General features: G+C 38.1%; 1 protein-coding gene across 1 annotated transcript; it reads left to right on the forward strand.

Annotated features, from left to right (window-relative positions):
• The first annotated feature begins 1,687 nt into the window (after positions 1-1,687).
• Positions 1,688-20,057, forward strand: LOC130646118 (uncharacterized). Its single transcript, XM_057452257.1, has 3 exons — positions 1,688-1,827; positions 18,352-19,239; positions 19,294-20,057. Exons 2-3 carry the CDS (start codon positions 18,387-18,389, stop codon positions 20,055-20,057), a joined length of 1,617 nt encoding a protein of 538 aa, XP_057308240.1. The 5' UTR covers positions 1,688-1,827; positions 18,352-18,386.
• The last annotated feature ends 995 nt before the right edge of the window (positions 20,058-21,052 follow it).

Consider the following 21,052-nt stretch of genomic DNA (forward strand, 5'->3'; position numbering starts at 1 on the left):
AAGCAACCTAGTAATATCTAGAACATATCGCCAAATACATGTTGGTACGAATATGCGACGCAACCGTTGTAACTCAAACGGACTGATACCGTTAGAAAGTCAAAGAAATGTAGTTTTTGAAACTGTCTCTCTTTCTTCAGCGCGAGCTAACGGCTAGGATTGCTCCCACAGTTAAAAAACAAAATCCCTTTGAAGACATTGTCACATGCGAAGCTGAAGTCATCAGCTGGCTCCACGTTAACCTTCACAGAACGACTACCCCTCAGACATAACAAAGCAGAACGCATTATTACAAAACTTTATTTACATCTTATCCATGACATTATTCGTTCATACTTTTGTCCCGTCTTGTTAGCAATCTTTTCAGCGAGATGTTTGTGAAATATGGTACCTTCTTGACTCATACCTCCATTAATGGAAAAAACAAGTGGAGTGAATGAGCCATGTTCAAGGTTGATGACGCGGTCGTTATATTTCCTCTTCTTTTCGTTCTCGTGATTCCTATATATTGCTGCTACTGGATTGTTCGCTTGTGAGTTGGAGTTGACATTGGTAATTCGAACGTCGAAATAAGCGGATTGTCCCGGACGCCAAAAAACGGGAGCTCGTATATCGAGTCGGGCTTCATCATTTTCAACCGGTTGGAGTTTCGGTTCAATTTCAACGTCATTGCATGCCATTTTAAGAAGGTTTGCCTCAAAATCTCTTACGTTGTCGTGACGAATAGAAACAAATCCTCCCTTTTTGCAGTTCATGGTATGATTCGTATCGAATGGTTGTCCACATGTACACTTTGATGGTAAGTTCTTGACTTTGCGATTATATCTTAAAGCGAATGCATCACGGAATTCGTCCTTTGATAAATCAAATCCTTGGTCTTTCAGGGGGAGGACAGTAAGCCAACTTGATGCGCCTTTTTCGCAATTCTGAGAAAGAACTCTTGACAATTTATTATCAAGTTCACTGATTACATTCTCACGTTCTTGTCTCTGTAAGGCTGTGACTAATTCCGTTCTGTCATGGCGAACTTGTCTTACAGTTTCTCTTGAAGGGATGTCGTTACCTTGAGATACAATCACTTCAACAAGGGGTGCAGATATGGCCAATCATAAACTACAATCAATTTTCGCTTTTTGAGTCAACACAGGTATGCCCATTCCGCCATCTCGAATTGGTAATTTGAACAGTTTGCGATCAGTTTCCGATATGGTCTCTCCAAACAAAGCAGGCAGGAATTCGTCCTCGATGACTTTATCAAGTGGTGTGAGGAAATACTCCATATTTGGAATAGTTCTCATAAAATAATTGAATTTATGCATTTCGCCATGAGTATAAGCAGCAAATGCGGCTTGTGGTTCGCTAATTGCGATCTCAGCTAATTTTCTCATTTCATTGCACCACTGATCCACTTTTTCCGTTGCATACTGCTTTTTATAATCTGCACTACCAATTACAGCTCCTAAGTGACGTTTTCCATCTATTGTGTATTTAATAGAGGAGCCACTAAATTCTATTTTGGCAAGTTCGAGTACCCTATCGTCCTTCGCTATTAACCACGATTTCGATTCATTAACATGGTATCCGTATTTGCGTCCTTCAGATATCACTAAGTTCCACCTTCGGAGTAAACCGTTCACAGTGCCAGCACCTGTAGCATCGTCCGCCAACCAGACCTGCTTTACGGAAGCGATAGATCTCAATCGATCCTGTATAATAACGGTACTGATCGCGTAAAAGAACATAGCAAGATTGTCTCCCTGAGTTGTGCCTTCTTGTGATAATAACTCAGTTTCATTTCGTACAATAAGTCTCGATGCCTTTCTGTAGGTATTGATTAGTATCGTGGCAAAGTGTGGACAAGTATATTGTACATTATGAAGTGCAACATTACGGTTTAGTGTGTTGAACGCATTACTCGCATCTACCAGTATGACAGCCTCGCATTGTTCAGTCTCGAAAATAGTTCTCATCGCATGAATAGCAGCTTCGGCGCCACTTTCGACACCTGTGGCGATGGCTTTGCCCATTATACGGCGCAACGTCTCACCAACTCCAATGGGTCTGACACCAGGGTTTTTGTTCAACGGGATTAAATTACATGCGACAAGAGAATCGATTGTATTAGGGTCTACAATCGTGGTAGCTAATTTTCGAGTCAGAGTTGCAATTTGTTCTCGAAGCTCTTTTCCTTCCTGTTTAAACTTGTTGTTAACCAGCATATTTTTAAATTGGTCGGCATCCATCTTTGAAGGTCCTGCTGCACCTCGTGTTTGCTTTGCAACTATTCTTATGAGGTCTTCGTTGATGTTGTCTTGCAGCTGATTTAATGGTCCTTGTAATAAACTATTTGGTAGTATAGTAGCTGGAGACGGATGTTTTGCTCGAAGTTCTCTTATTGTCTCGTCATCAGCAGGTAACACGCCAGAGTCATTATTTTCAGATAGAAATTTTATGGCTGCGCTGACCTTTCCCTCCAACGTGAGCTTTGCAAAAATTCGGGAAACGTCTGCTTCGGTTCTCATGTTACTACTTCCAAGTCTTTTCTGAATGGTTCGTCCCTCTTTTAACAGTAGTGTAATATTTCCTCCTCTCCAGAGTTGTAAACGTTCGTCTAATTTTGCAGCGTGTTCTTTCGCTTTACTTTGTCTGGAGGGTTTTTCAAGAAGCAGACTAGGCAAGACCATGAACGTTTTAATGGAAACGGGTTTTAACTTCGTGTCTCTGTTAAATTGGTCTAGCCAATAAGACAATTCGCTTATGAAAACCTTCCCAGCTTTTCCAGACGGGAGCATGAAGAGATTTTTACGCCATTTAATGATCTCGTTGTATACGTTATTTAGCTGAGTTTCATAAACGTCTGCTGGTATACCGTTTATATTAACATCCCGTGCTAGGATTTCCGGTGTATATAAGGGTAAATATGGTTGAATAACCTCTTCGTGTCTGATGTGTAAAACGTCGGCTTCTAGCAGAGCAGTGGTGGTTTCTATTTCCTCATCATCATTTGTGTTATAAAAGTCGTTAAGCAATCCATTAACACGTCTTATGTACATTAACTCTTTCCTTTTACATGAGCCACGGTGTATGTTCAGTCCTCGGAGACTTTCAAATTGCCTTTTGCATAAATCACACGTTTGAACCATGTTCTCATAAGAAATATGTTTACATGAAATGATTCAAGAAAGTTTTAAATCATAAGTATTGTGACGCGAGATCTTCGTTGTTAGCCCATTTCACTTCGTTAATATTTGCGGAAAATAACTTCTGTGTACCATTAATAAGGAATATAGCCTTCTTCTCTCGATGTTCTCCGTTGAAAATCACAATTTAACCAGTTTCTCTTAACCACTTGAAAACACGTCCTCCTCTTACTAGTTCCTTTGAATGACATACCACACTCAACAGTTAAAAATGTCTTATTTATCTACAATTTTAAATAAAGCGCTTCACAGCGGCCAGTGTAGTGGCTGAGTTCCAGCAATCATGTCAAATTAAGAAGAATGTTATTTCTTGGAGTCCAATTGGCTCACTTACCACATATATACGGTCAAAGTCCAAAATCAGTTTAATTAAGTCCCACAGTCAATTGTTTCACTGTTAAAAGCGATGCAACCTAGTAATATCAGAAACACATCGCTAAATACATGTTAGTGCGAATATGTGACGCAACCGTTGTAACTCAAACGGACTGATACCGTTAGAAAGTAAATGAAATGTAGTTTTTGAAACTGTGTCTCTTTCTTCAGCGCGGGCTAACGGTTAGGATTGGTGCCACAGTAACAACTAACTTACTTATCTACACTTTTAAATAAAGCGCTACCACAGAGCCCAGTGTAATCGCTGAGTTCGACCAATCATGTCAAATTAAGAAGAATGTTATTTCTTGGAGTCCAATTGTCTTATTTATCACATTTATAAGGTGAAAGTCCAAAATCAGCTCAATTACATCCCACAGTCAATCGTTTCACTGTTAAAACCGATTCAACCTAGTAATATCAGAAAAATATCGCTAAATATATGTTGGTACGAATATGTGACGCAAACGTTGTAACTGAAACGGACTGATACCGTTAGAACGTCAAAGAAATGTAGTTTTTGAAACCGTCTCTATTTTTTCAGCGCGAGCTAAGAGCTAGGATAGGTCCCACAGTAAAAAATGACTTATTTATCTACAGTTTTAAATAAGGCGCTATCACAGCGGCCAGTGTAATCGTTGAGTTCCACCAATCGTGTCAATTTATGAAGAATGTTATTTCTCGTAGTCCAATTGGCTCATTTATCACATTTGTAAGGTCAAAGCCCAAAATCAGTTCAATTAAATCCCACAGGCAATCGTTTCGCTGTTAAAAGCGATTCAACCTAGTAATATCAGAGACATATCGCTAAATACATGCTGATACGAAAGTGTGACGATAACGTTGTAACTCAAACGGACTGATACCGTTAGAAAGTCAAAGAAATGTAGTTTTTGAAACCGTCTCTACTTCTTCAGCGCGAGCTAACAGCTAGGATTGGTCCCACAGTAAAAAATGACTTATTTATCTACATTTTTAAATAACGCGCTATCACAGCGCCCAGTGTAATCGTTGAGTTCCACCAATCGTGTCCATTTATGAAGAATGTTATTTCTCGTAGTCCAATTGGCTCATTTATCACATTTGTAAGGTCAAAGCCCAAAATCAGTTCAATTAAATCCCACAGGCAATCCTTTTGCTGTTAAAAGCGATTCAACCTAGTAATATCAGAGACATATCGCTAAATACATGCTGATACGAAAGTGTGACGATACCGTTGTAACTCAAACGGACTGATACCGTTAGAAAGTCAAAGAAATGTAGTTTTTGAAACCGTCTCTACTTCTTCAGCGCGAGCTAACAGCTAGGATTGGTCCCACAGTAAAAAATGACTTATTTATCTACATTTTTAAATAACGCGCTATCACAGCGCCCAGTGTAATCGCTGAGTTCCAGCAATCATGTGAAATTAAGAAAAATATTATTTCTTGGATTGCAATTGGCTCATTTAACACATTTATAAGGTCAAGTCCAAAATCAGTTCAATTAAGTCCCACAGTCAATCGTTTCACTGATAAAAGCGATGCAACGTAGTAATATCTGAATCATATTGCTAAATACATGATGGTACCAATATGTGACGCAACTGTTGTAACTCAAACGGACTGATACCGTTAGAAAGTAAATGAAATGTAGTTTTTGAAACTGTGTCTCTTTCTTCAGCGCGGGCTAACGGTTAGGATTGGTGCCACAGTAACAACTAACTTACTTATCTACACTTTTAAATAAAGCGCTACCACAGAGCCCAGTGTAATCGCTGAGTTCGACCAATCATGTCAAATTAAGAAGAATGTTATTTCTTGGAGTCCAATTGTCTTATTTATCACATTTATAAGGTGAAAGTCCAAAATCAGCTCAATTACATCCCACAGTCAATCGTTTCACTGTTAAAACCGATTCAACCTAGTAATATCAGAAAAATATCGCTAAATATATGTTGGTACGAATATGTGACGCAAACGTTGTAACTGAAACCGACTGATACCGTTAGAACGTCAAAGAAATGTAGTTTTTGAAACCGTCTCTATTTTTTCAGCGCGAGCTAAGAGCTAGGATAGGTCCCACAGTAAAAAATGACTTATTTATCTACAGTTTTAAATAAGGCGCTATCACAGCGGCCAGTGTAATCGTTGAGTTCCACCAATCGTGTCAATTTATGAAGAATGTTATTTCTCGTAGTCCAATTGGCTCATTTATCACATTTGTAAGGTCAAAGCCCAAAATCAGTTCAATTAAATCCCACAGGCAATCGTTTCGCTGTTAAAAGCGATTCAACCTAGTAATATCAGAGACATATCGCTAAATACATGCTGATACGAAAGTGTGACGATAACGTTGTAACTCAAACGGACTGATACCGTTAGAAAGTCAAAGAAATGTAGTTTTTGAAACCGTCTCTACTTCTTCAGCGCGAGCTAACAGCTAGGATTGGTCCCACAGTAAAAAATGACTTATTTATCTACATTTTTAAATAACGCGCTATCACAGCGCCCAGTGTAATCGTTGAGTTCCACCAATCGTGTCCATTTATGAAGAATGTTATTTCTCGTAGTCCAATTGGCTCATTTATCACATTTGTAAGGTCAAAGCCCAAAATCAGTTCAATTAAATCCCACAGGCAATCCTTTTGCTGTTAAAAGCGATTCAACCTAGTAATATCAGAGACATATCGCTAAATACATGCTGATACGAAAGTGTGACGATACCGTTGTAACTCAAACGGACTGATACCGTTAGAAAGTCAAAGAAATGTAGTTTTTGAAACCGTCTCTACTTCTTCAGCGCGAGCTAACAGCTAGGATTGGTCCCACAGTAAAAAATGACTTATTTATCTACATTTTTAAATAACGCGCTATCACAGCGCCCAGTGTAATCGCTGAGTTCCAGCAATCATGTGAAATTAAGAAAAATATTATTTCTTGGATTGCAATTGGCTCATTTAACACATTTATAAGGTCAAGTCCAAAATCAGTTCAATTAAGTCCCACAGTCAATCGTTTCACTGATAAAAGCGATGCAACGTAGTAATATCTGAATCATATTGCTAAATACATGATGGTACCAATATGTGACGCAACTGTTGTAACTCAAACGGACTGATACCGTTAGAAAGTAAATGAAATGTAGTTTTTGAAACTGTGTCTCTTTCTTCAGCGCGGGCTAACGGTTAGGATTGGTGCCACAGTAACAACTAACTTACTTATCTACACTTTTAAATAAAGCGCTACCACAGAGCCCAGTGTAATCGCTGAGTTCGACCAATCATGTCAAATTAAGAAGAATGTTATTTCTTGGAGTCCAATTGTCTCATTTATCACATTTATAAGGTCAAATTCCAAAAATCAGCTCAATTAAATCCCACAGTCAATCGTTTCACTGTTAAAAGCAATTCAACCTAGTAATATCAGAAACATATCGCTAAATATATGTTGGTACGAATATGTGACGCAAACGTTGTAACTGAAACGGACTGATACCGTTAGAACGTCAAAGAAATGTAGTTTTTGAAACCGTCTCTATTTTTTCAGCGCGAGCTAACAGCTAGGATAGGTCCCACAGTAAAAAATGACTTATTTATCTACAGTTTTAAATAAGGCGCTATCACAGCGGCCAGTGTAATCGTTGAGTTCCACCAATCGCGTCAATTTATGAAGAATGTTATTTCTCGGAGTCCAATTGGCTCATTTATCACATTTGTAAGGTCAAAGCCCAAAATCAGTTCAATTAAATCCCACAGGCAATCGTTTCGCTGTTAAAAGCGATTCAACCTAGTAATATCAGAGACATATCGCTAAATACATGCTGATATGAAAGTGTGACGATACCGTTGTAACTCAAACGGACTGATACCGTTAGAAAGTCAATGAAATGTAGTTTTTGAAACTGTGTCTCTTTCTTCAGCGCGGGCTTACGGTTAGGATTGGTGCCACATTAACAACTAACTTACTTATCTACACTTTTAAATAAAGCGCTACCACATAGCCCAGTGTAATCGCTGAGTTCGACCAATCATTTCAAATTAAGAAGAATGTTATTTCTTGGAGTCCAATTGTCTCATTTATCACATTTATAAGGTCAAAGTCCAAAATCAGCTCAATTAAATCCCACAGTCAATCGTTTCACTGTTAAAAGCGATTCAACTTAGTAATATCAGAAACATATCGCTAAATATATGTTGGTACGAATATGTGACGCAAACGTTGTAACTAAAACGGACTGATACCGTTAGAACGTCAAAGAAATGTAGTTTTTGAAACCGTCTCTATTTTTTCAGCGCGAGCTAAGAGCTAGGATAGGTCCTACAGTAAAAAATGACTTATTTATCTGCAGTTTTAAATAAGGCGCTATCACAGCGGCCAGTGTAATCGTTGAGTTCCACCAATCGTGTCAATTTATGAAGAATGTTATTTCTCGTATTCCAATTGGCTCATTTATCACATTTGTATGGTCAAAGCCCAAAATCAGTTCAATTAAATCCCACAGGCAATCGTTTCGCTGTTAAAAGCGATTCAACCTAGTAATATCAGAGACATATCGCTAAATACATGCTGATACGAAAGTGTGACGATACCGTTGTAACTCAAACGGACTGATACCGTTAGAACGTCAATGAAATGTAGTTTTTGAAACTGTGTCTCTTTCTTTAGCGCGGGCTAACGGTTAGGATTGGTGCCACATTAACAACTAACTTACTTATCTACACTTTTAAATAAAGCGCTACCACATAGCCCAGTGTAATCGCTGAGTTCGACCAATCATGTCAAATTAAGAAGAATGTTATTTCTTGGAGTCCAATTGTCTCATTTATCACATTTATAAGGTCAAAGTCCAAAATCAGCTCAATTAAATCCCACAGTCAATCGTTTCACTGTTAAAAGCGATTCAACCTAGTAATATCAGAAACATATCGCTAAATATATGTTGGTACGAATATGTGACGCAAACGTTGTAACTAAAACGGACTGATACCGTTAGAACGTCAAAGAAATGTAGTTTTTGAAACCGTCTCTATTTTTTCAGCGCGAGCTAAGAGCTAGGATAGGTCCCACAGTAAAAAATGACTTATTTATCTGCAGTTTTAAATAAGGCGCTATCACAGCGGCCAGTGTAATCGTTGAGTTCCACCAATCGTGTCAATTTATGAAGAATGTTATTTCTCGTATTCCAATTGGCTCATTTATCACATTTGTATGGTCAAAGCCCAAAATCAGTTCAATTAAATCCCACAGGCAATCGTTTCGCTGTTAAAAGCGATTCAACCTAGTAATATCAGAGACATATCGCTAAATACATGCTGATACGAAAGTGTGACGATACCGTTGTAACTCAAACGGACTGATACCGTTAGAAAGTCAAAGAAATGTAGTTTTTGAAACCGTCTCTACTTCTTCAGCGCGAGCTAACAGCTAGGATTGGTCCCACAGTAAAAAATGACTTATTTATCTACATTTTTAAATAACGCGCTATCACAGCGCCCAGTGTAATCGCTGAGTTCCAGCAATCATGTGAAAGTAAGAAAAATATTATTTCTTGGATTGCAATTGGCTCATTTAACACATTTATAAGGTCAAGTCCAAAATCAGTTCAATTAAGTCCCACAGTCAATCGTTTCACTGATAAAAGCGATGCAACGTAGTAATATCTGAATCATATTGCTAAATACATGTTGGTACGAATATGTGACGCAACTGTTGTAACTCAAACGGACTGATACCGTTAGAAAGTAAATGAAATGTAGTTTTTGAAACTGTGTCTCTTTCTTCAGCGCGGGCTAACGGTTAGGATTGGTGCCACAGTAACAACTAACTTACTTATCTACACTTTTAAATAAAGCGCTACCACAGAGCCCAGTGTAATCGCTGAGTTCGACCAATCATGTCAAATTAAGAAGAATGGTATTTCTTGGAGTCCAATTGTCTCATTTATCACATTTATAAGGTCAAATTCCAAAATCAGCTCAATTAAATCCCACAGTCAATCGTTTCACTGTTAAAAGCAATTCAACCTAGTAATATCAGAAACATATCGCTAAATATATGTTGGTACGAATATGTGACGCAAACGTTGTAACTGAAACGGACTGATACCGTTAGAACGTCAAAGAAATGTAGTTTTTGAAACCGTCTCTATTTTTTCAGCGCGAGCTAACAGCTAGGATAGGTCCCACAGTAAAAAATGACTTATTTATCTACAGTTTTAAATAAGGCGCTATCACAGCGGCCAGTGTAATCGTTGAGTTCCACCAATCGTGTCAATTTATGAAGAATGTTATTTCTCGGAGTCCAATTGGCTCATTTATCACATTTGTAAGGTCAAAGCACAAAATCAGTTCAATTAAATCCCACAGGCAATCGTTTCGCTGTTAAAAGCGATTCAACCTAGTAATATCAGAGACATATCGCTAAATACATGCTGATACGAAAGTGTGACGATACCGTTGTAACTCAAACGGACTGATACCGTTAGAAAGTCAAAGAAATGTAGTTTTCGAAACCATCTCTATTTCTTCAGCGCAAGCTAACAGCTAGGATTGGTCCCACAGTAAAAAATGACTTATTTATCTACAGTTTTAAATAAGGCGCTATCACAGCGGCCAGTGTAATCGTTGAGTTCCAACAATCGTGTCAATTTATGAAGAATGTTATTTCTTGGAGTCCAATTGGCTCATTTATCACATTTGTAAGGTCAAAGCCCAAAATCAGTTCAATTAAATCCCACAGGCAATCGTTTCGCCGTTAAAAGCGATTCAACCTAGTAATATCAGAGACATATCGCTAAACACATGCTGATACGAAAGTGTGACGCAACCGTTGTAACTGAAACGGACTGATACCGTTAGAAAGTCAAAGAAATGTAGTTTTTGAAACTGTCTCTCTTACTTCAGCGCGAGCTAACGGCTAGGATTGGTCCCAGAGTAAAAATGTCTTATTTATCTACAATAATATTTTTCTTAATTTCACATGATTGCTGGAACTCAGCGATTACACTGGGCGCTGTGATAGCGCGTTATTTAAAAATGTAGATAAATAAGTCATTTTTTACTGTGGGACCAATCCTAGCTGTTAGCTCGCGCTGAAGAAGTAGAGATGGTTTCAAAAACTACATTTCTTTGACTTTCTAACGGTATCAGTCCGTTTGAGTTACAACGGTATCGTCACACTTTCGTATCAGCATGTATTTAGCGATATGTCTCTGATATTACTAGGTTGAATCGCTTTTAACAGCGAAACGATTGCCTGTGGGATTTAATTGAACTGATTTTGGGCTTTGACCTTACAAATGTGATAAATGAGCCAATTGGACTACGAGAAATAACATTCTTCATAATTTGACACGATTGTTGGAACTCAACGATTACACTGGCCGCTGTGATAGGGCTTTAATTAAAATTGTAGATAAATAAGACTTTTTCTACTGTGGGACCAATCCTAGCCGTTAGCTTGCGCTGAAGTAAGAGAGACAGTTTAAAAACTTCATTTCATTGATTTTCGAACGGTACAAGTCTGCTTGAGTTACAACGGTTGCGTTACATATTCGTACCGACATGTATTTAGCAATATGTTTCAGATATTACTACGTTGCATCGCTTTCATCAGTGAAACGATTGACTGTGGGACTTAATTGAACTGATTTTGGACTTTGACCTTATAAATATGTTAAATGAGCCAATTGCACTCCAAGAAATAACATTCTTCTTAATTTCACATGATTGTGGGAACTCAGCGATTACACTGGACGCTGTGATAGCGCCTTATTTAAAACTGTAGATAAATAAGTCATTTTTTACTGTGGGACCTATCCTAGCTGTTAGCTCGCGCTGAAAAAATAGAGACGGTTTCAAAAACTACATTTCTTTGACGTTCTAACGGTATCAGTCCGTTTCAGTTACAACGTTTACGTCACATATTCGTACCAACATATATTTAGCGATATGTTTCTGATATTACTAGGTTGAATTGCTTTTAACAGTGAAACGATTGACTGTGGGATTTAATTGAGCTGATTTTGGAATTTGACCTTATAAATGTGATAAATGAGACAATTGGACTCCAAGAAATAACATTCTTCTTAATTTGACATGATTGGTCGAACTCAGCGATTACACTGGGCTCTGTGGTAGCGCTTTATTTAAAAGTGTAGATAAGTAAGTTAGTTGTTACTGTGGCACCAATCCTAACCGTTAGCCCGCGCTGAAGAAAGAGACACAGTTTCAAAAACTACATTTCATTTACTTTCTAACGGTATCAGTCCGTTTGAGTTACAACGGTTGCGTCACATATTCGTACCAACATGTATTTAGCAATATGATTCAGATATTACTACGTTGCATCGCTTTTATCAGTGAAACGATTGACTGTGGGACTTAATTGAAATGATTTTGGACTTGACCTTATAAATGTGTTAAATCAGCCAATTGCAATCCAAGAAATAACATTCTTCCTAATTTGACATGATTGGTCGAACTCAGCGATTACACTGGGCTCTGTGGTAGCGCTTTATTTAAAAGTGTAGATAAGTAAGTCATTTTTTACTGTGGGACCAATCCTAGCTGTTAGCTCGCGCTGAAGAAGTAGAGACGATTTCAAAAACTATATTTCTTTGACTTTCTAACGGTATCAGTCCGTTTGAGTTACAACGGTATCGTCACACTTTCGTATCAGCATGTATTTAGCGATATGTCTCTGATATTACTAGGTTGAATCGCTTTTAACAGCGAAACGATTGCCTGTGGGATTTAATTGAACTGATTTTGGGCTTTGACCTTACAAATGTGATAAATGAGCCAATTGGACTACGAGAAATAACATTCTTCATAAATTGACACGATTGGTGGAACTCAACGATTACACTGGCCGCTGTGATAGCGCCTTATTTAAAACTGTAGATAAATAAGTCATTTTTTACTGTGGGACCTATCCTAGCTCTTAGCTCGCGCTGAAAAAATAGAGACGGTTTCAAAAACTACATTTCTTTGACGTTCTAACGGTATCAGTCCGTTTCAGTTACAACGTTTGCGTCACATATTCGTACCAACATATCTTTAGCGATATTTTTCTGATATTACTAGGTTGAATCGGTTTTAACAGTGAAACGATTGACTGTGGGATGTAATTGAGCTGATTTTGGACTTTCACCTTATAAATGTGATAAATGAGACAATTGGACTCCAAGAAATAACATTCTTCTTAATTTGACACGATTGTTGGAACTCAACGATTACACTGGCCGCTGTGATAGGGCTTTAATTAAAATTGTAGATAAATAAGACTTTTTCTACTGTGGGACCAATCCTAGCCGTTAGCTTGCGCTGAAGTAAGAGAGACAGTTTCAAAAACTTCATTTCATTGAATTTCGAACGGTACAAGTCTGCTTGAGTTACAACGGTTGCGTTACATATTCGTACCAACATGTATTTAGCAATATGTTTCAGATATTACTACGTTGCATCGCTTTCATCAGTGAAACGATTGACTGTGGGACTTAATTGAACTGATTTTGGACTTTGACCTTATAAATATGTTAAATGAGCCAATTGCACTCCAAGAAATAACATTCTTCTTAATTTCATATGATTGTGGGAACTCAGCGATTACACTGGGCGCTGTGATAGCGCCTTATTTAAAACTGTAGATAAATAAGTCATTTTTTACTGTGGGACCTATCCTAGCTGTTAGCTCGCGCTGAAAAAATAGAGACGGTTTCAAAAACTACATTTCTTTGACGTTCTAACGGTATCAGTCCGTTTCAGTTACAACGTTTACGTCACATATTCGTACCAACATATATTTAGCGATATGTTTCTGATATTACTAGGTTGAATTGCTTTTAACAGTGAAACGATTGACTGTGGGATTTAATTGAGCTGATTTTGGAATTTGACCTTATAAATGTGATAAATGAGACAATTGGACTCCAAGAAATAACATTCTTCTTAATTTGACATGATTGGTCGAACTCAGCGATTACACTGGGCTCTGTGGTAGCGCTTTATTTAAAAGTGTAGATAAGTAAGTTAGTTGTTACTGTGGCACCAATCCTAACCGTTAGCCCGCGCTGAAGAAAGAGACACAGTTTCCAAAACTACATTTCATTTACTTTCTAACGGTATCAGTCCGTTTGAGTTACAACAGTTGCGTCACATATTCGTACCAACATGTATTTAGCAATATGATTCAGATATCACTACGTTGCATCGCTTTTATCAGTGAAACGATTGACTGTGGGACTTAATTGAACTGATTTTGGACTTGACCTTATAAATGTGTTAAATGAGCCAATTGCAATCCAAGAAATAATATTTTTCTTAATTTCACATGATTGCTGGAACTCAGCGATTACATTGGGGTTTTTAATAGCGCGTTATTTAAAAATGTAGATAAATAAGTCATTTTTTACTGTGGGACCAATCCTAGCTGTTAGCTCGCGCTGAAGAAGTAGAGAGGGTTTCAAAAACTACATTTCTTTGACTTTCTAACGGTATCAGTCCGTTTGAGTTACAACGGTATCGTCACACTTTCGTATCAGCATGTATTTAGCGATATGTCTCTGATATTACTAGGTTGAATCGCTTTTAACAGCGAAACGATTGCCTGTGGGATTTAATTGAACTGATTTTGGGCTTTGACCATACAAATGTGATAAATGAGCCAATTGGACTACGAGAAATAACATTCTTCATAAATTGACACGATTGGTGGAACTCAACGATTACACTGGCCGCTGTGATAGCGCCTTATTTAAAACTGCAGATAAATAAGTCATTTTTTACTGTGGGACCTATCCTAGCTCTTAGCTCGCGCTGAAAAAATAGAGACGGTTTCAAAAACTACATTTCTTTGACGTTCTAACGGTATCAGTCCGTTTCAGTTACAACGTTTGCGTCCCATATTCGTACCAACATATATTTAGCGATATGTTTCTGATATTACTAGGTTGAATTGCTTTTAACAGTGAAACGATTGACTGTGGGATTTAATTGAGCTGATTTTGGAATTTGACCTTATAAATGTGATAAATGAGACAATTGGACTCCAAGAAATAACATTCTTCTTAATTTGACATGATTGGTCGAACTCAGCGATTACACTGGGCTCTGTGGTAGCGCTTTATTTAAAAGTGTAGATAAGTAAGTTAGTTGTTACTGTGGCACCAATCCTAACCGTTAGCCCGCGCTGAAGAAAGAGACACAGTTTCAAAAACTACATTTCATTTACTTTCTAACGGTATCAGTCCGTTTGAGTTACAACAGTTGCGTCACATATTCGTACCAACATGTATTTAGCAATATGATTCAGATATCACTACGTTGCATCGCTTTTATCAGTGAAACGATTGACTGTGGGATTTAATTAAGCTGATTTTGGACTTTGACCTTATAAATGTGATAAATGAGACAATTGGACTCCAAGAAATAACATTCTTCTTAATTTGACATGATTGGTCGAACTCAGCGATTACACTGGGCTCTGTGGTAGCGCTTTATTTAAAAGTGCAGATAAGTAAGTTAGTTGTTACTGTGGCACCAATCCTAACCGTTAGCCCGCGCTGAAGAAAGAGACACAGTTTCAAAAACTACATTTCATTGACTTTCTAACGGTATCAGTCCGTTTGAGTTACAACGGTATCGTCACACTTTCGTATCAGCATGTATTTAGCGATATGTCTCTGATATTACTAGGTTGAATTGCTTTTAACAGTGAAACGATTGACTGTGGGATTTAATTGAGCTGATTTTGGAATTTGACCTTATAAATGTGATAAATGAGACAATTGGACTCCAAGAAATAACATTCTTCTTAATTTGACATGATTGGTCGAACTCAGCGATTACACTGGGCTCTGTGGTAGCGCTTTATTTAAAAGTGTAGATAAGTAAGTTAGTTGTTACTGTGGCACCAATCCTAACCGTTAGCCCGCGCTGAAGAAAGAGACACAGTTTCAAAAACTACATTTCATTTACTTTCTAACGGTATCAGTCCGTTTGTGTTACAACGGTTGCGTCACATATTCGTACCAACATGTATTTAGCAATATGATTCAGATATTACTACGTTGCATCGCTTTTATCAGTGAAACGATTGACTGTGGGACTTAATTGAAATGATTTTGGACTTGACCTTATAAATGTGTTAAATCAGCCAATTGCAATCCAAGAAATAATATTTTTCTTAATTTCACATGATTGTTGGAACTCAGCGATTACACTGGGCGCTGTGATAGCGCGTTATTTAAAAATGTAGATAAATAAGTCATTTTTTACTGTGGGACCAATCCTAGCTGTTAGCTCGCGCTGAAGAAGTAGAGACGATTTCAAAAACTATATTTCTTTGACTTTCTAACGGTATCAGTCCGTTTGAGTTACAACGGTATCGTCACACTTTCGTATCAGCATGTATTTAGCGATATGTCTCTGATATTACTAGGTTGAATCGCTTTTAACAGCAAAACGATTGCCTGTGGGATTTAATTGAACTGATTTTGGGCTTTGACCTTACAAATGTGATAAATGAGCCAATTGGACTACGAGAAATAACATTCTTCATAAATTGACACGATTGTTGGAACTCAACGATTACACTGGCCGCTGTGATAGCGCCTTATTTAAAACTGTAGATAAATAAGTCATTTTTTACTGTGGGACCTATCCTAGCTCTTAGCTCGCGCTGAAAAAATAGAGACGGTTTCAAAAACTACATTTCTTTGACGTTCTAACGGTATCAGTCCGTTTCAGTTACAACGTTTGCGTCACATATTCGTACCAACATATCTTTAGCGATATTTTTCTGATATTACTAGGTTGAATCGGTTTTAACAGTGAAACGATTGACTGTGGGATGTAATTGAGCTGATTTTGGACTTTCACCTTATAAATGTGATAAATGAGACAATTGGACTCCAAGAAATAACATTCTTCTTAATTTGACATGATTGGTCGAACTCAGCGATTACACTGGGCTCTGTGGTAGCGCTTTATTTAAAAGTGTAGATAAGTAAGTTAGTTGTTACTGTGGCACCAATCCTAACCGTTAGCCCGCGCTGAAGAAAGAGACACAGTTTCAAAAACTACATTTTATTTACTTTCTAACGGTATCAGTCCGTTTGAGTTACAACGGTTGCGTCACATATTCGCAGTAACATGTATTTAGCGATGTGTTTCTGATATTACTAGGTTGCATCGCTTTTAACAGTGAAACAATTGACTGTGGGACTTAATTAAACTGATTTTGGACTTTGACCGTATATATGTGGTAAGTGAGCCAATTGGACTCCAAGAAATAACATTCTTCTTAATTTGACATGATTGCTGGAACTCAGCCACTACACTGGCCGCTGTGAAGCGCTTTATTTAAAATTGTAGATAAATAAGACATTTTTAACTGTTGAATGTGGTATGTCATTCAAAGGAACTAGTAAGAGGAGGACGTGTTTTCAAGTGGTTAAGAGAAACTGGTTAAATTGTGATTTTCAACGGAGAACATCGAGAGAAGAAGGCTATATTCCTTATTAATGGTACACAGAAGTTATTTTCCGCAAATATTAACGAAGTGAAATGGGCTAACAACGAAGATCTCGCGTCACAATACTTATGATTTAAAACTTTCTTGAATCATTTCATGTAAACATATTTCTTATGAGAACATGGTTCAAACGTGTGATTTATGCAAAAGGCAATTTGAAAGTCTCCGAGGACTGAACATACACCGTGGCTCATGTAAAAGGAAAGAGTTAATGTACATAAGACGTGTTAATGGATTGCTTAACGACTTTTATAACACAAATGATGATGAGGAAATAGAAACCACCACTGCTCTGCTAGAAGCCGACGTTTTACACATCAGACACGAAGAGGTTATTCAACCATATTTACCCTTATATACACCGGAAAACCTAGCACGGGATGTTAATATAAACGGTATACCAGCAGACGTTTATGAAACTCAGCTAAATAACGTATACAACGAGATCATTAAATGGCGTAAAAATCTCTTCATGCTCCCGTCTGGAAAAGCTGGGAAGGTTTTCATAAGCGAATTGTCTTATTGGCTAGACCAATTTAACAGAGACACGAAGTTAAAACCCGTTTCCATTAGAACGTTCATGGTCTTGCCTAGTCTGCTTCTTGAAAAACCCTCCAGACAAAGTAAAGCGAAAGAACACGCTGCAAAATTAGACGAACGTTTACAACTCTGGAGAGAAGGAAATATTACACTACTGTTAAAAGATGGACGACCCATTCAGAAAAGACTTGGAAGTAGTAACATGAGAACCGAAGCAGACGTTTCCCGAATTTTTGCAAAGCTCATGTTGGAGGGAAAGGTCAGCGCAGCCATAAAATTTCTATCTGAAAATAATGACTCTGGCGTGTTACCTGCTGATGACGAGACAATAAGAGAACTTCGAGCAAAACATCCGTCTCCAGCTACTATACTACCAAATAGTTTATTACAAGGACCATTAAATCAGCTGCAAGACAACATCAACGAAGACCTCATAAGAATAGTTGCAAAGCAAACACGAGGTGCAGCAGGACCTTCAAAGATGGATGCCGACCAATTTAAAAATATGCTGGTTAACAACAAGTTTAAACAGGAAGGAAAAGAGCTTCGAGAACAAATCGCAACTCTGACTCGAAAATTAGCTACCACGATTGTAGACCCTAATACAATCGATTCTCTTGTCGCATGTAATTTAATCCCGTTGAACAAAAACCCTGGTGTCAGACCCATTGGAGTTGGTGAGACGTTGCGCCGTATAATGGGCAAAGCCATCGCCACAGGTGTCGAAAGTGGCGCCGAAGCTGCTATTCATGCGATGAGAACTATTTTCGAGACTGAACAATGCGAGGCTGTCATACTGGTAGATGCGAGTAATGCGTTCAACACACTAAACCGTAATGTTGCACTTCATAATGTACAATATACTTGTCCACACTTTGCCACGATACTAATCAATACCTACAGAAAGGCATCGAGACTTATTGTACGAAATGAAACTGAGTTATTATCACAAGAAGGCACAACTCAGGGAGACAATCTTGCTATGTTCTTTTACGCGATCAGTACCGTTATTATACAGGATCGATTGAGATCTATCGCTTCCGTAAAGCAGGTCTGGTTGGCGGACGATGCTACAGGTGCTGGCACTGTGAACGGTTTACTCCGAAGGTGGAACTTAGTGATATCTGAAGGACGCAAATACGGATACCATGTTAATGAATCGAAATCGTGGTTAATAGCGAAGGACGATAGGGTACTCGAACTTGCCAAAATAGAATTTAGTGGCTCCTCTATTAAATACACAATAGATGGAAAACGTCACTTAGGAGCTGTAATTGGTAGTGCAGATTATAAAAAGCAGTATGCAACGGAAAAAGTGGATCAGTGGTGCAATGAAATGAGAAAATTAGCTGAGATCGCAATTAGCGAACCACAAGCCGCATTTGCTGCTTATACTCATGGCGAAATGCATAAATTCAATTATTTTATGAGAACTATTCCAAATATGGAGTATTTCCTCACACCACTTGATAAAGTCATCGAGGACGAATTCCTGCCTGCTTTGTTTGGAGAGACCATATCGGAAACTGATCGCAAACTGTTCAAATTACCAATTCGAGATGGCGGAATGGGCATACCTGTGTTGACTCAAAAAGCGAAAATTGATTGTAGTTTATGATTGGCCATATCTGCACCCCTTGTTGAAGTGATTGTATCTCAAGGTAACGACATCCCTTCAAGAGAAACTGTAAGACAAGTTCGCCATGACAGAACGGAATTAGTCACAGCCTTACAGAGACAAGAACGTGAGAATGTAATCAGTGAACTTGATAATAAATTGTCAAGAGTTCTTTCTCAGAATTGCGAAAAAGGCGCATCAAGTTGGCTTACTGTCCTCCCCCTGAAAGACCAAGGATTTGATTTATCAAAGGACGAATTCCGTGATGCATTCGCTTTAAGATATAATCGCAAAGTCAAGAACTTACCATCAAAGTGTACATGTGGACAACCATTCGATACGAATCATACCATGAACTGCAAAAAGGGAGGATTTGTTTCTATTCGTCACGACAACGTAAGAGATTTTGAGGCAAACCTTCTTAAAATGGCATGCAATGACGTTGAAATTGAACCGAAACTACAACCGGTTGAAAATGATGAAGCCCGACTTGATATACGAGCTCCCGTTTTTTGGCGTCCGGGACAATCCGCTTATTTCGACGTTCGAATTACCAATGTCAACTCCAACTCACAAGCGAACAATCCAGTAGCAGCAATATATAGGAATCACGAGAACGAAAAGAAGAGGAAATATAACGACCGCGTCATCAACCTTGAACATGGCTCATTCACTCCACTTGTTTTTTCCATTAATGGAGGCATGAGTCAAGAAGGTACCATATTTCACAAACATCTCGCTGAAAAGATTGCTAACAAGACGGGACAAAAGTATGAACGAATAATGTCATGGATAAGATGTAAATAAAGTTTTGTAATAATGCGTTCTGCTTTGTTATGTCTGAGGGGTAGTCGTTCTGTGAAGGTTAACGTGGAGCCAGCTGATGACTTCAGCTTCGCATGTGACAATGTCTTCAAAGGGATTTTGTTTTTTAACTGTGGGAGCAATCCTAGTCGTTAGCTCGCGCTGAAGAAAGAGAGACAGTTTCAAAAACTACATTTCTTTGACTTTCTAACGGTATCAGTCCGTTTGAGTTACAACGGTTGCGTCACATATTCGTACCAACATGTATTTAGCAATATGATTCAGATATTACTACGTTGCATCGCTTTTATCAGTGAAACGATTGACTGTGGGACTTAATTGAACTGATTTTGGACTTGACCTTATAAATGTGTTAAATCAGCCAATTGCAATCCAAGAAATAATATTTTTCTTAATTTCACATGATTGCTGGAACTCAGCGATTACACTGGGCGCTGTGATAGCGCGTTATTTAAAAATGTAGATAAATAAGTCATTTTTTACTGTGGGACCAATCCTAGCTGTTAGCTCGCGCTGAAGAAGTAGAGACGGTTTCAAAAACTACATTTCTTTGACTTTCTAACGGTATCAGTCCGTTTGAGTTACAACGGTATCGTCACACTTTCGTATCAGCATGTATTTAGCGATATGTCTCTGATATTACTAGGTTGAATCGCTTTTAAAAGCGAAACGATTGCCTGTGGGATTTAATTGAACTGATTTTGGGCTTTGACCTTACAAATGTGATAAATGAGCCAATTGGACTACGAGAAATAACATTCTTCATAAATTGACACGATTGGTGGAACTCAACGATTACACTGGCCGCTGTGATAGCGCCTTATTTAAAACTGTAGATAAATAAGTCATTTTTTACTGTGGGACCTATCCTAGCTCTTAGCTCGCGCTGAAAAAATAGAGACGGTTTCAAAAACTACATTTCTTTGACGTTCTAACGGTATCAGTCCGTTTCAGTTACAACGTTTGCGTCACATATT

This window comes from Hydractinia symbiolongicarpus, chromosome 5 (assembly GCF_029227915.1).
Source record: "Hydractinia symbiolongicarpus strain clone_291-10 chromosome 5, HSymV2.1, whole genome shotgun sequence".
NCBI lineage: Eukaryota > Metazoa > Cnidaria > Hydrozoa > Anthoathecata > Hydractiniidae > Hydractinia > Hydractinia symbiolongicarpus.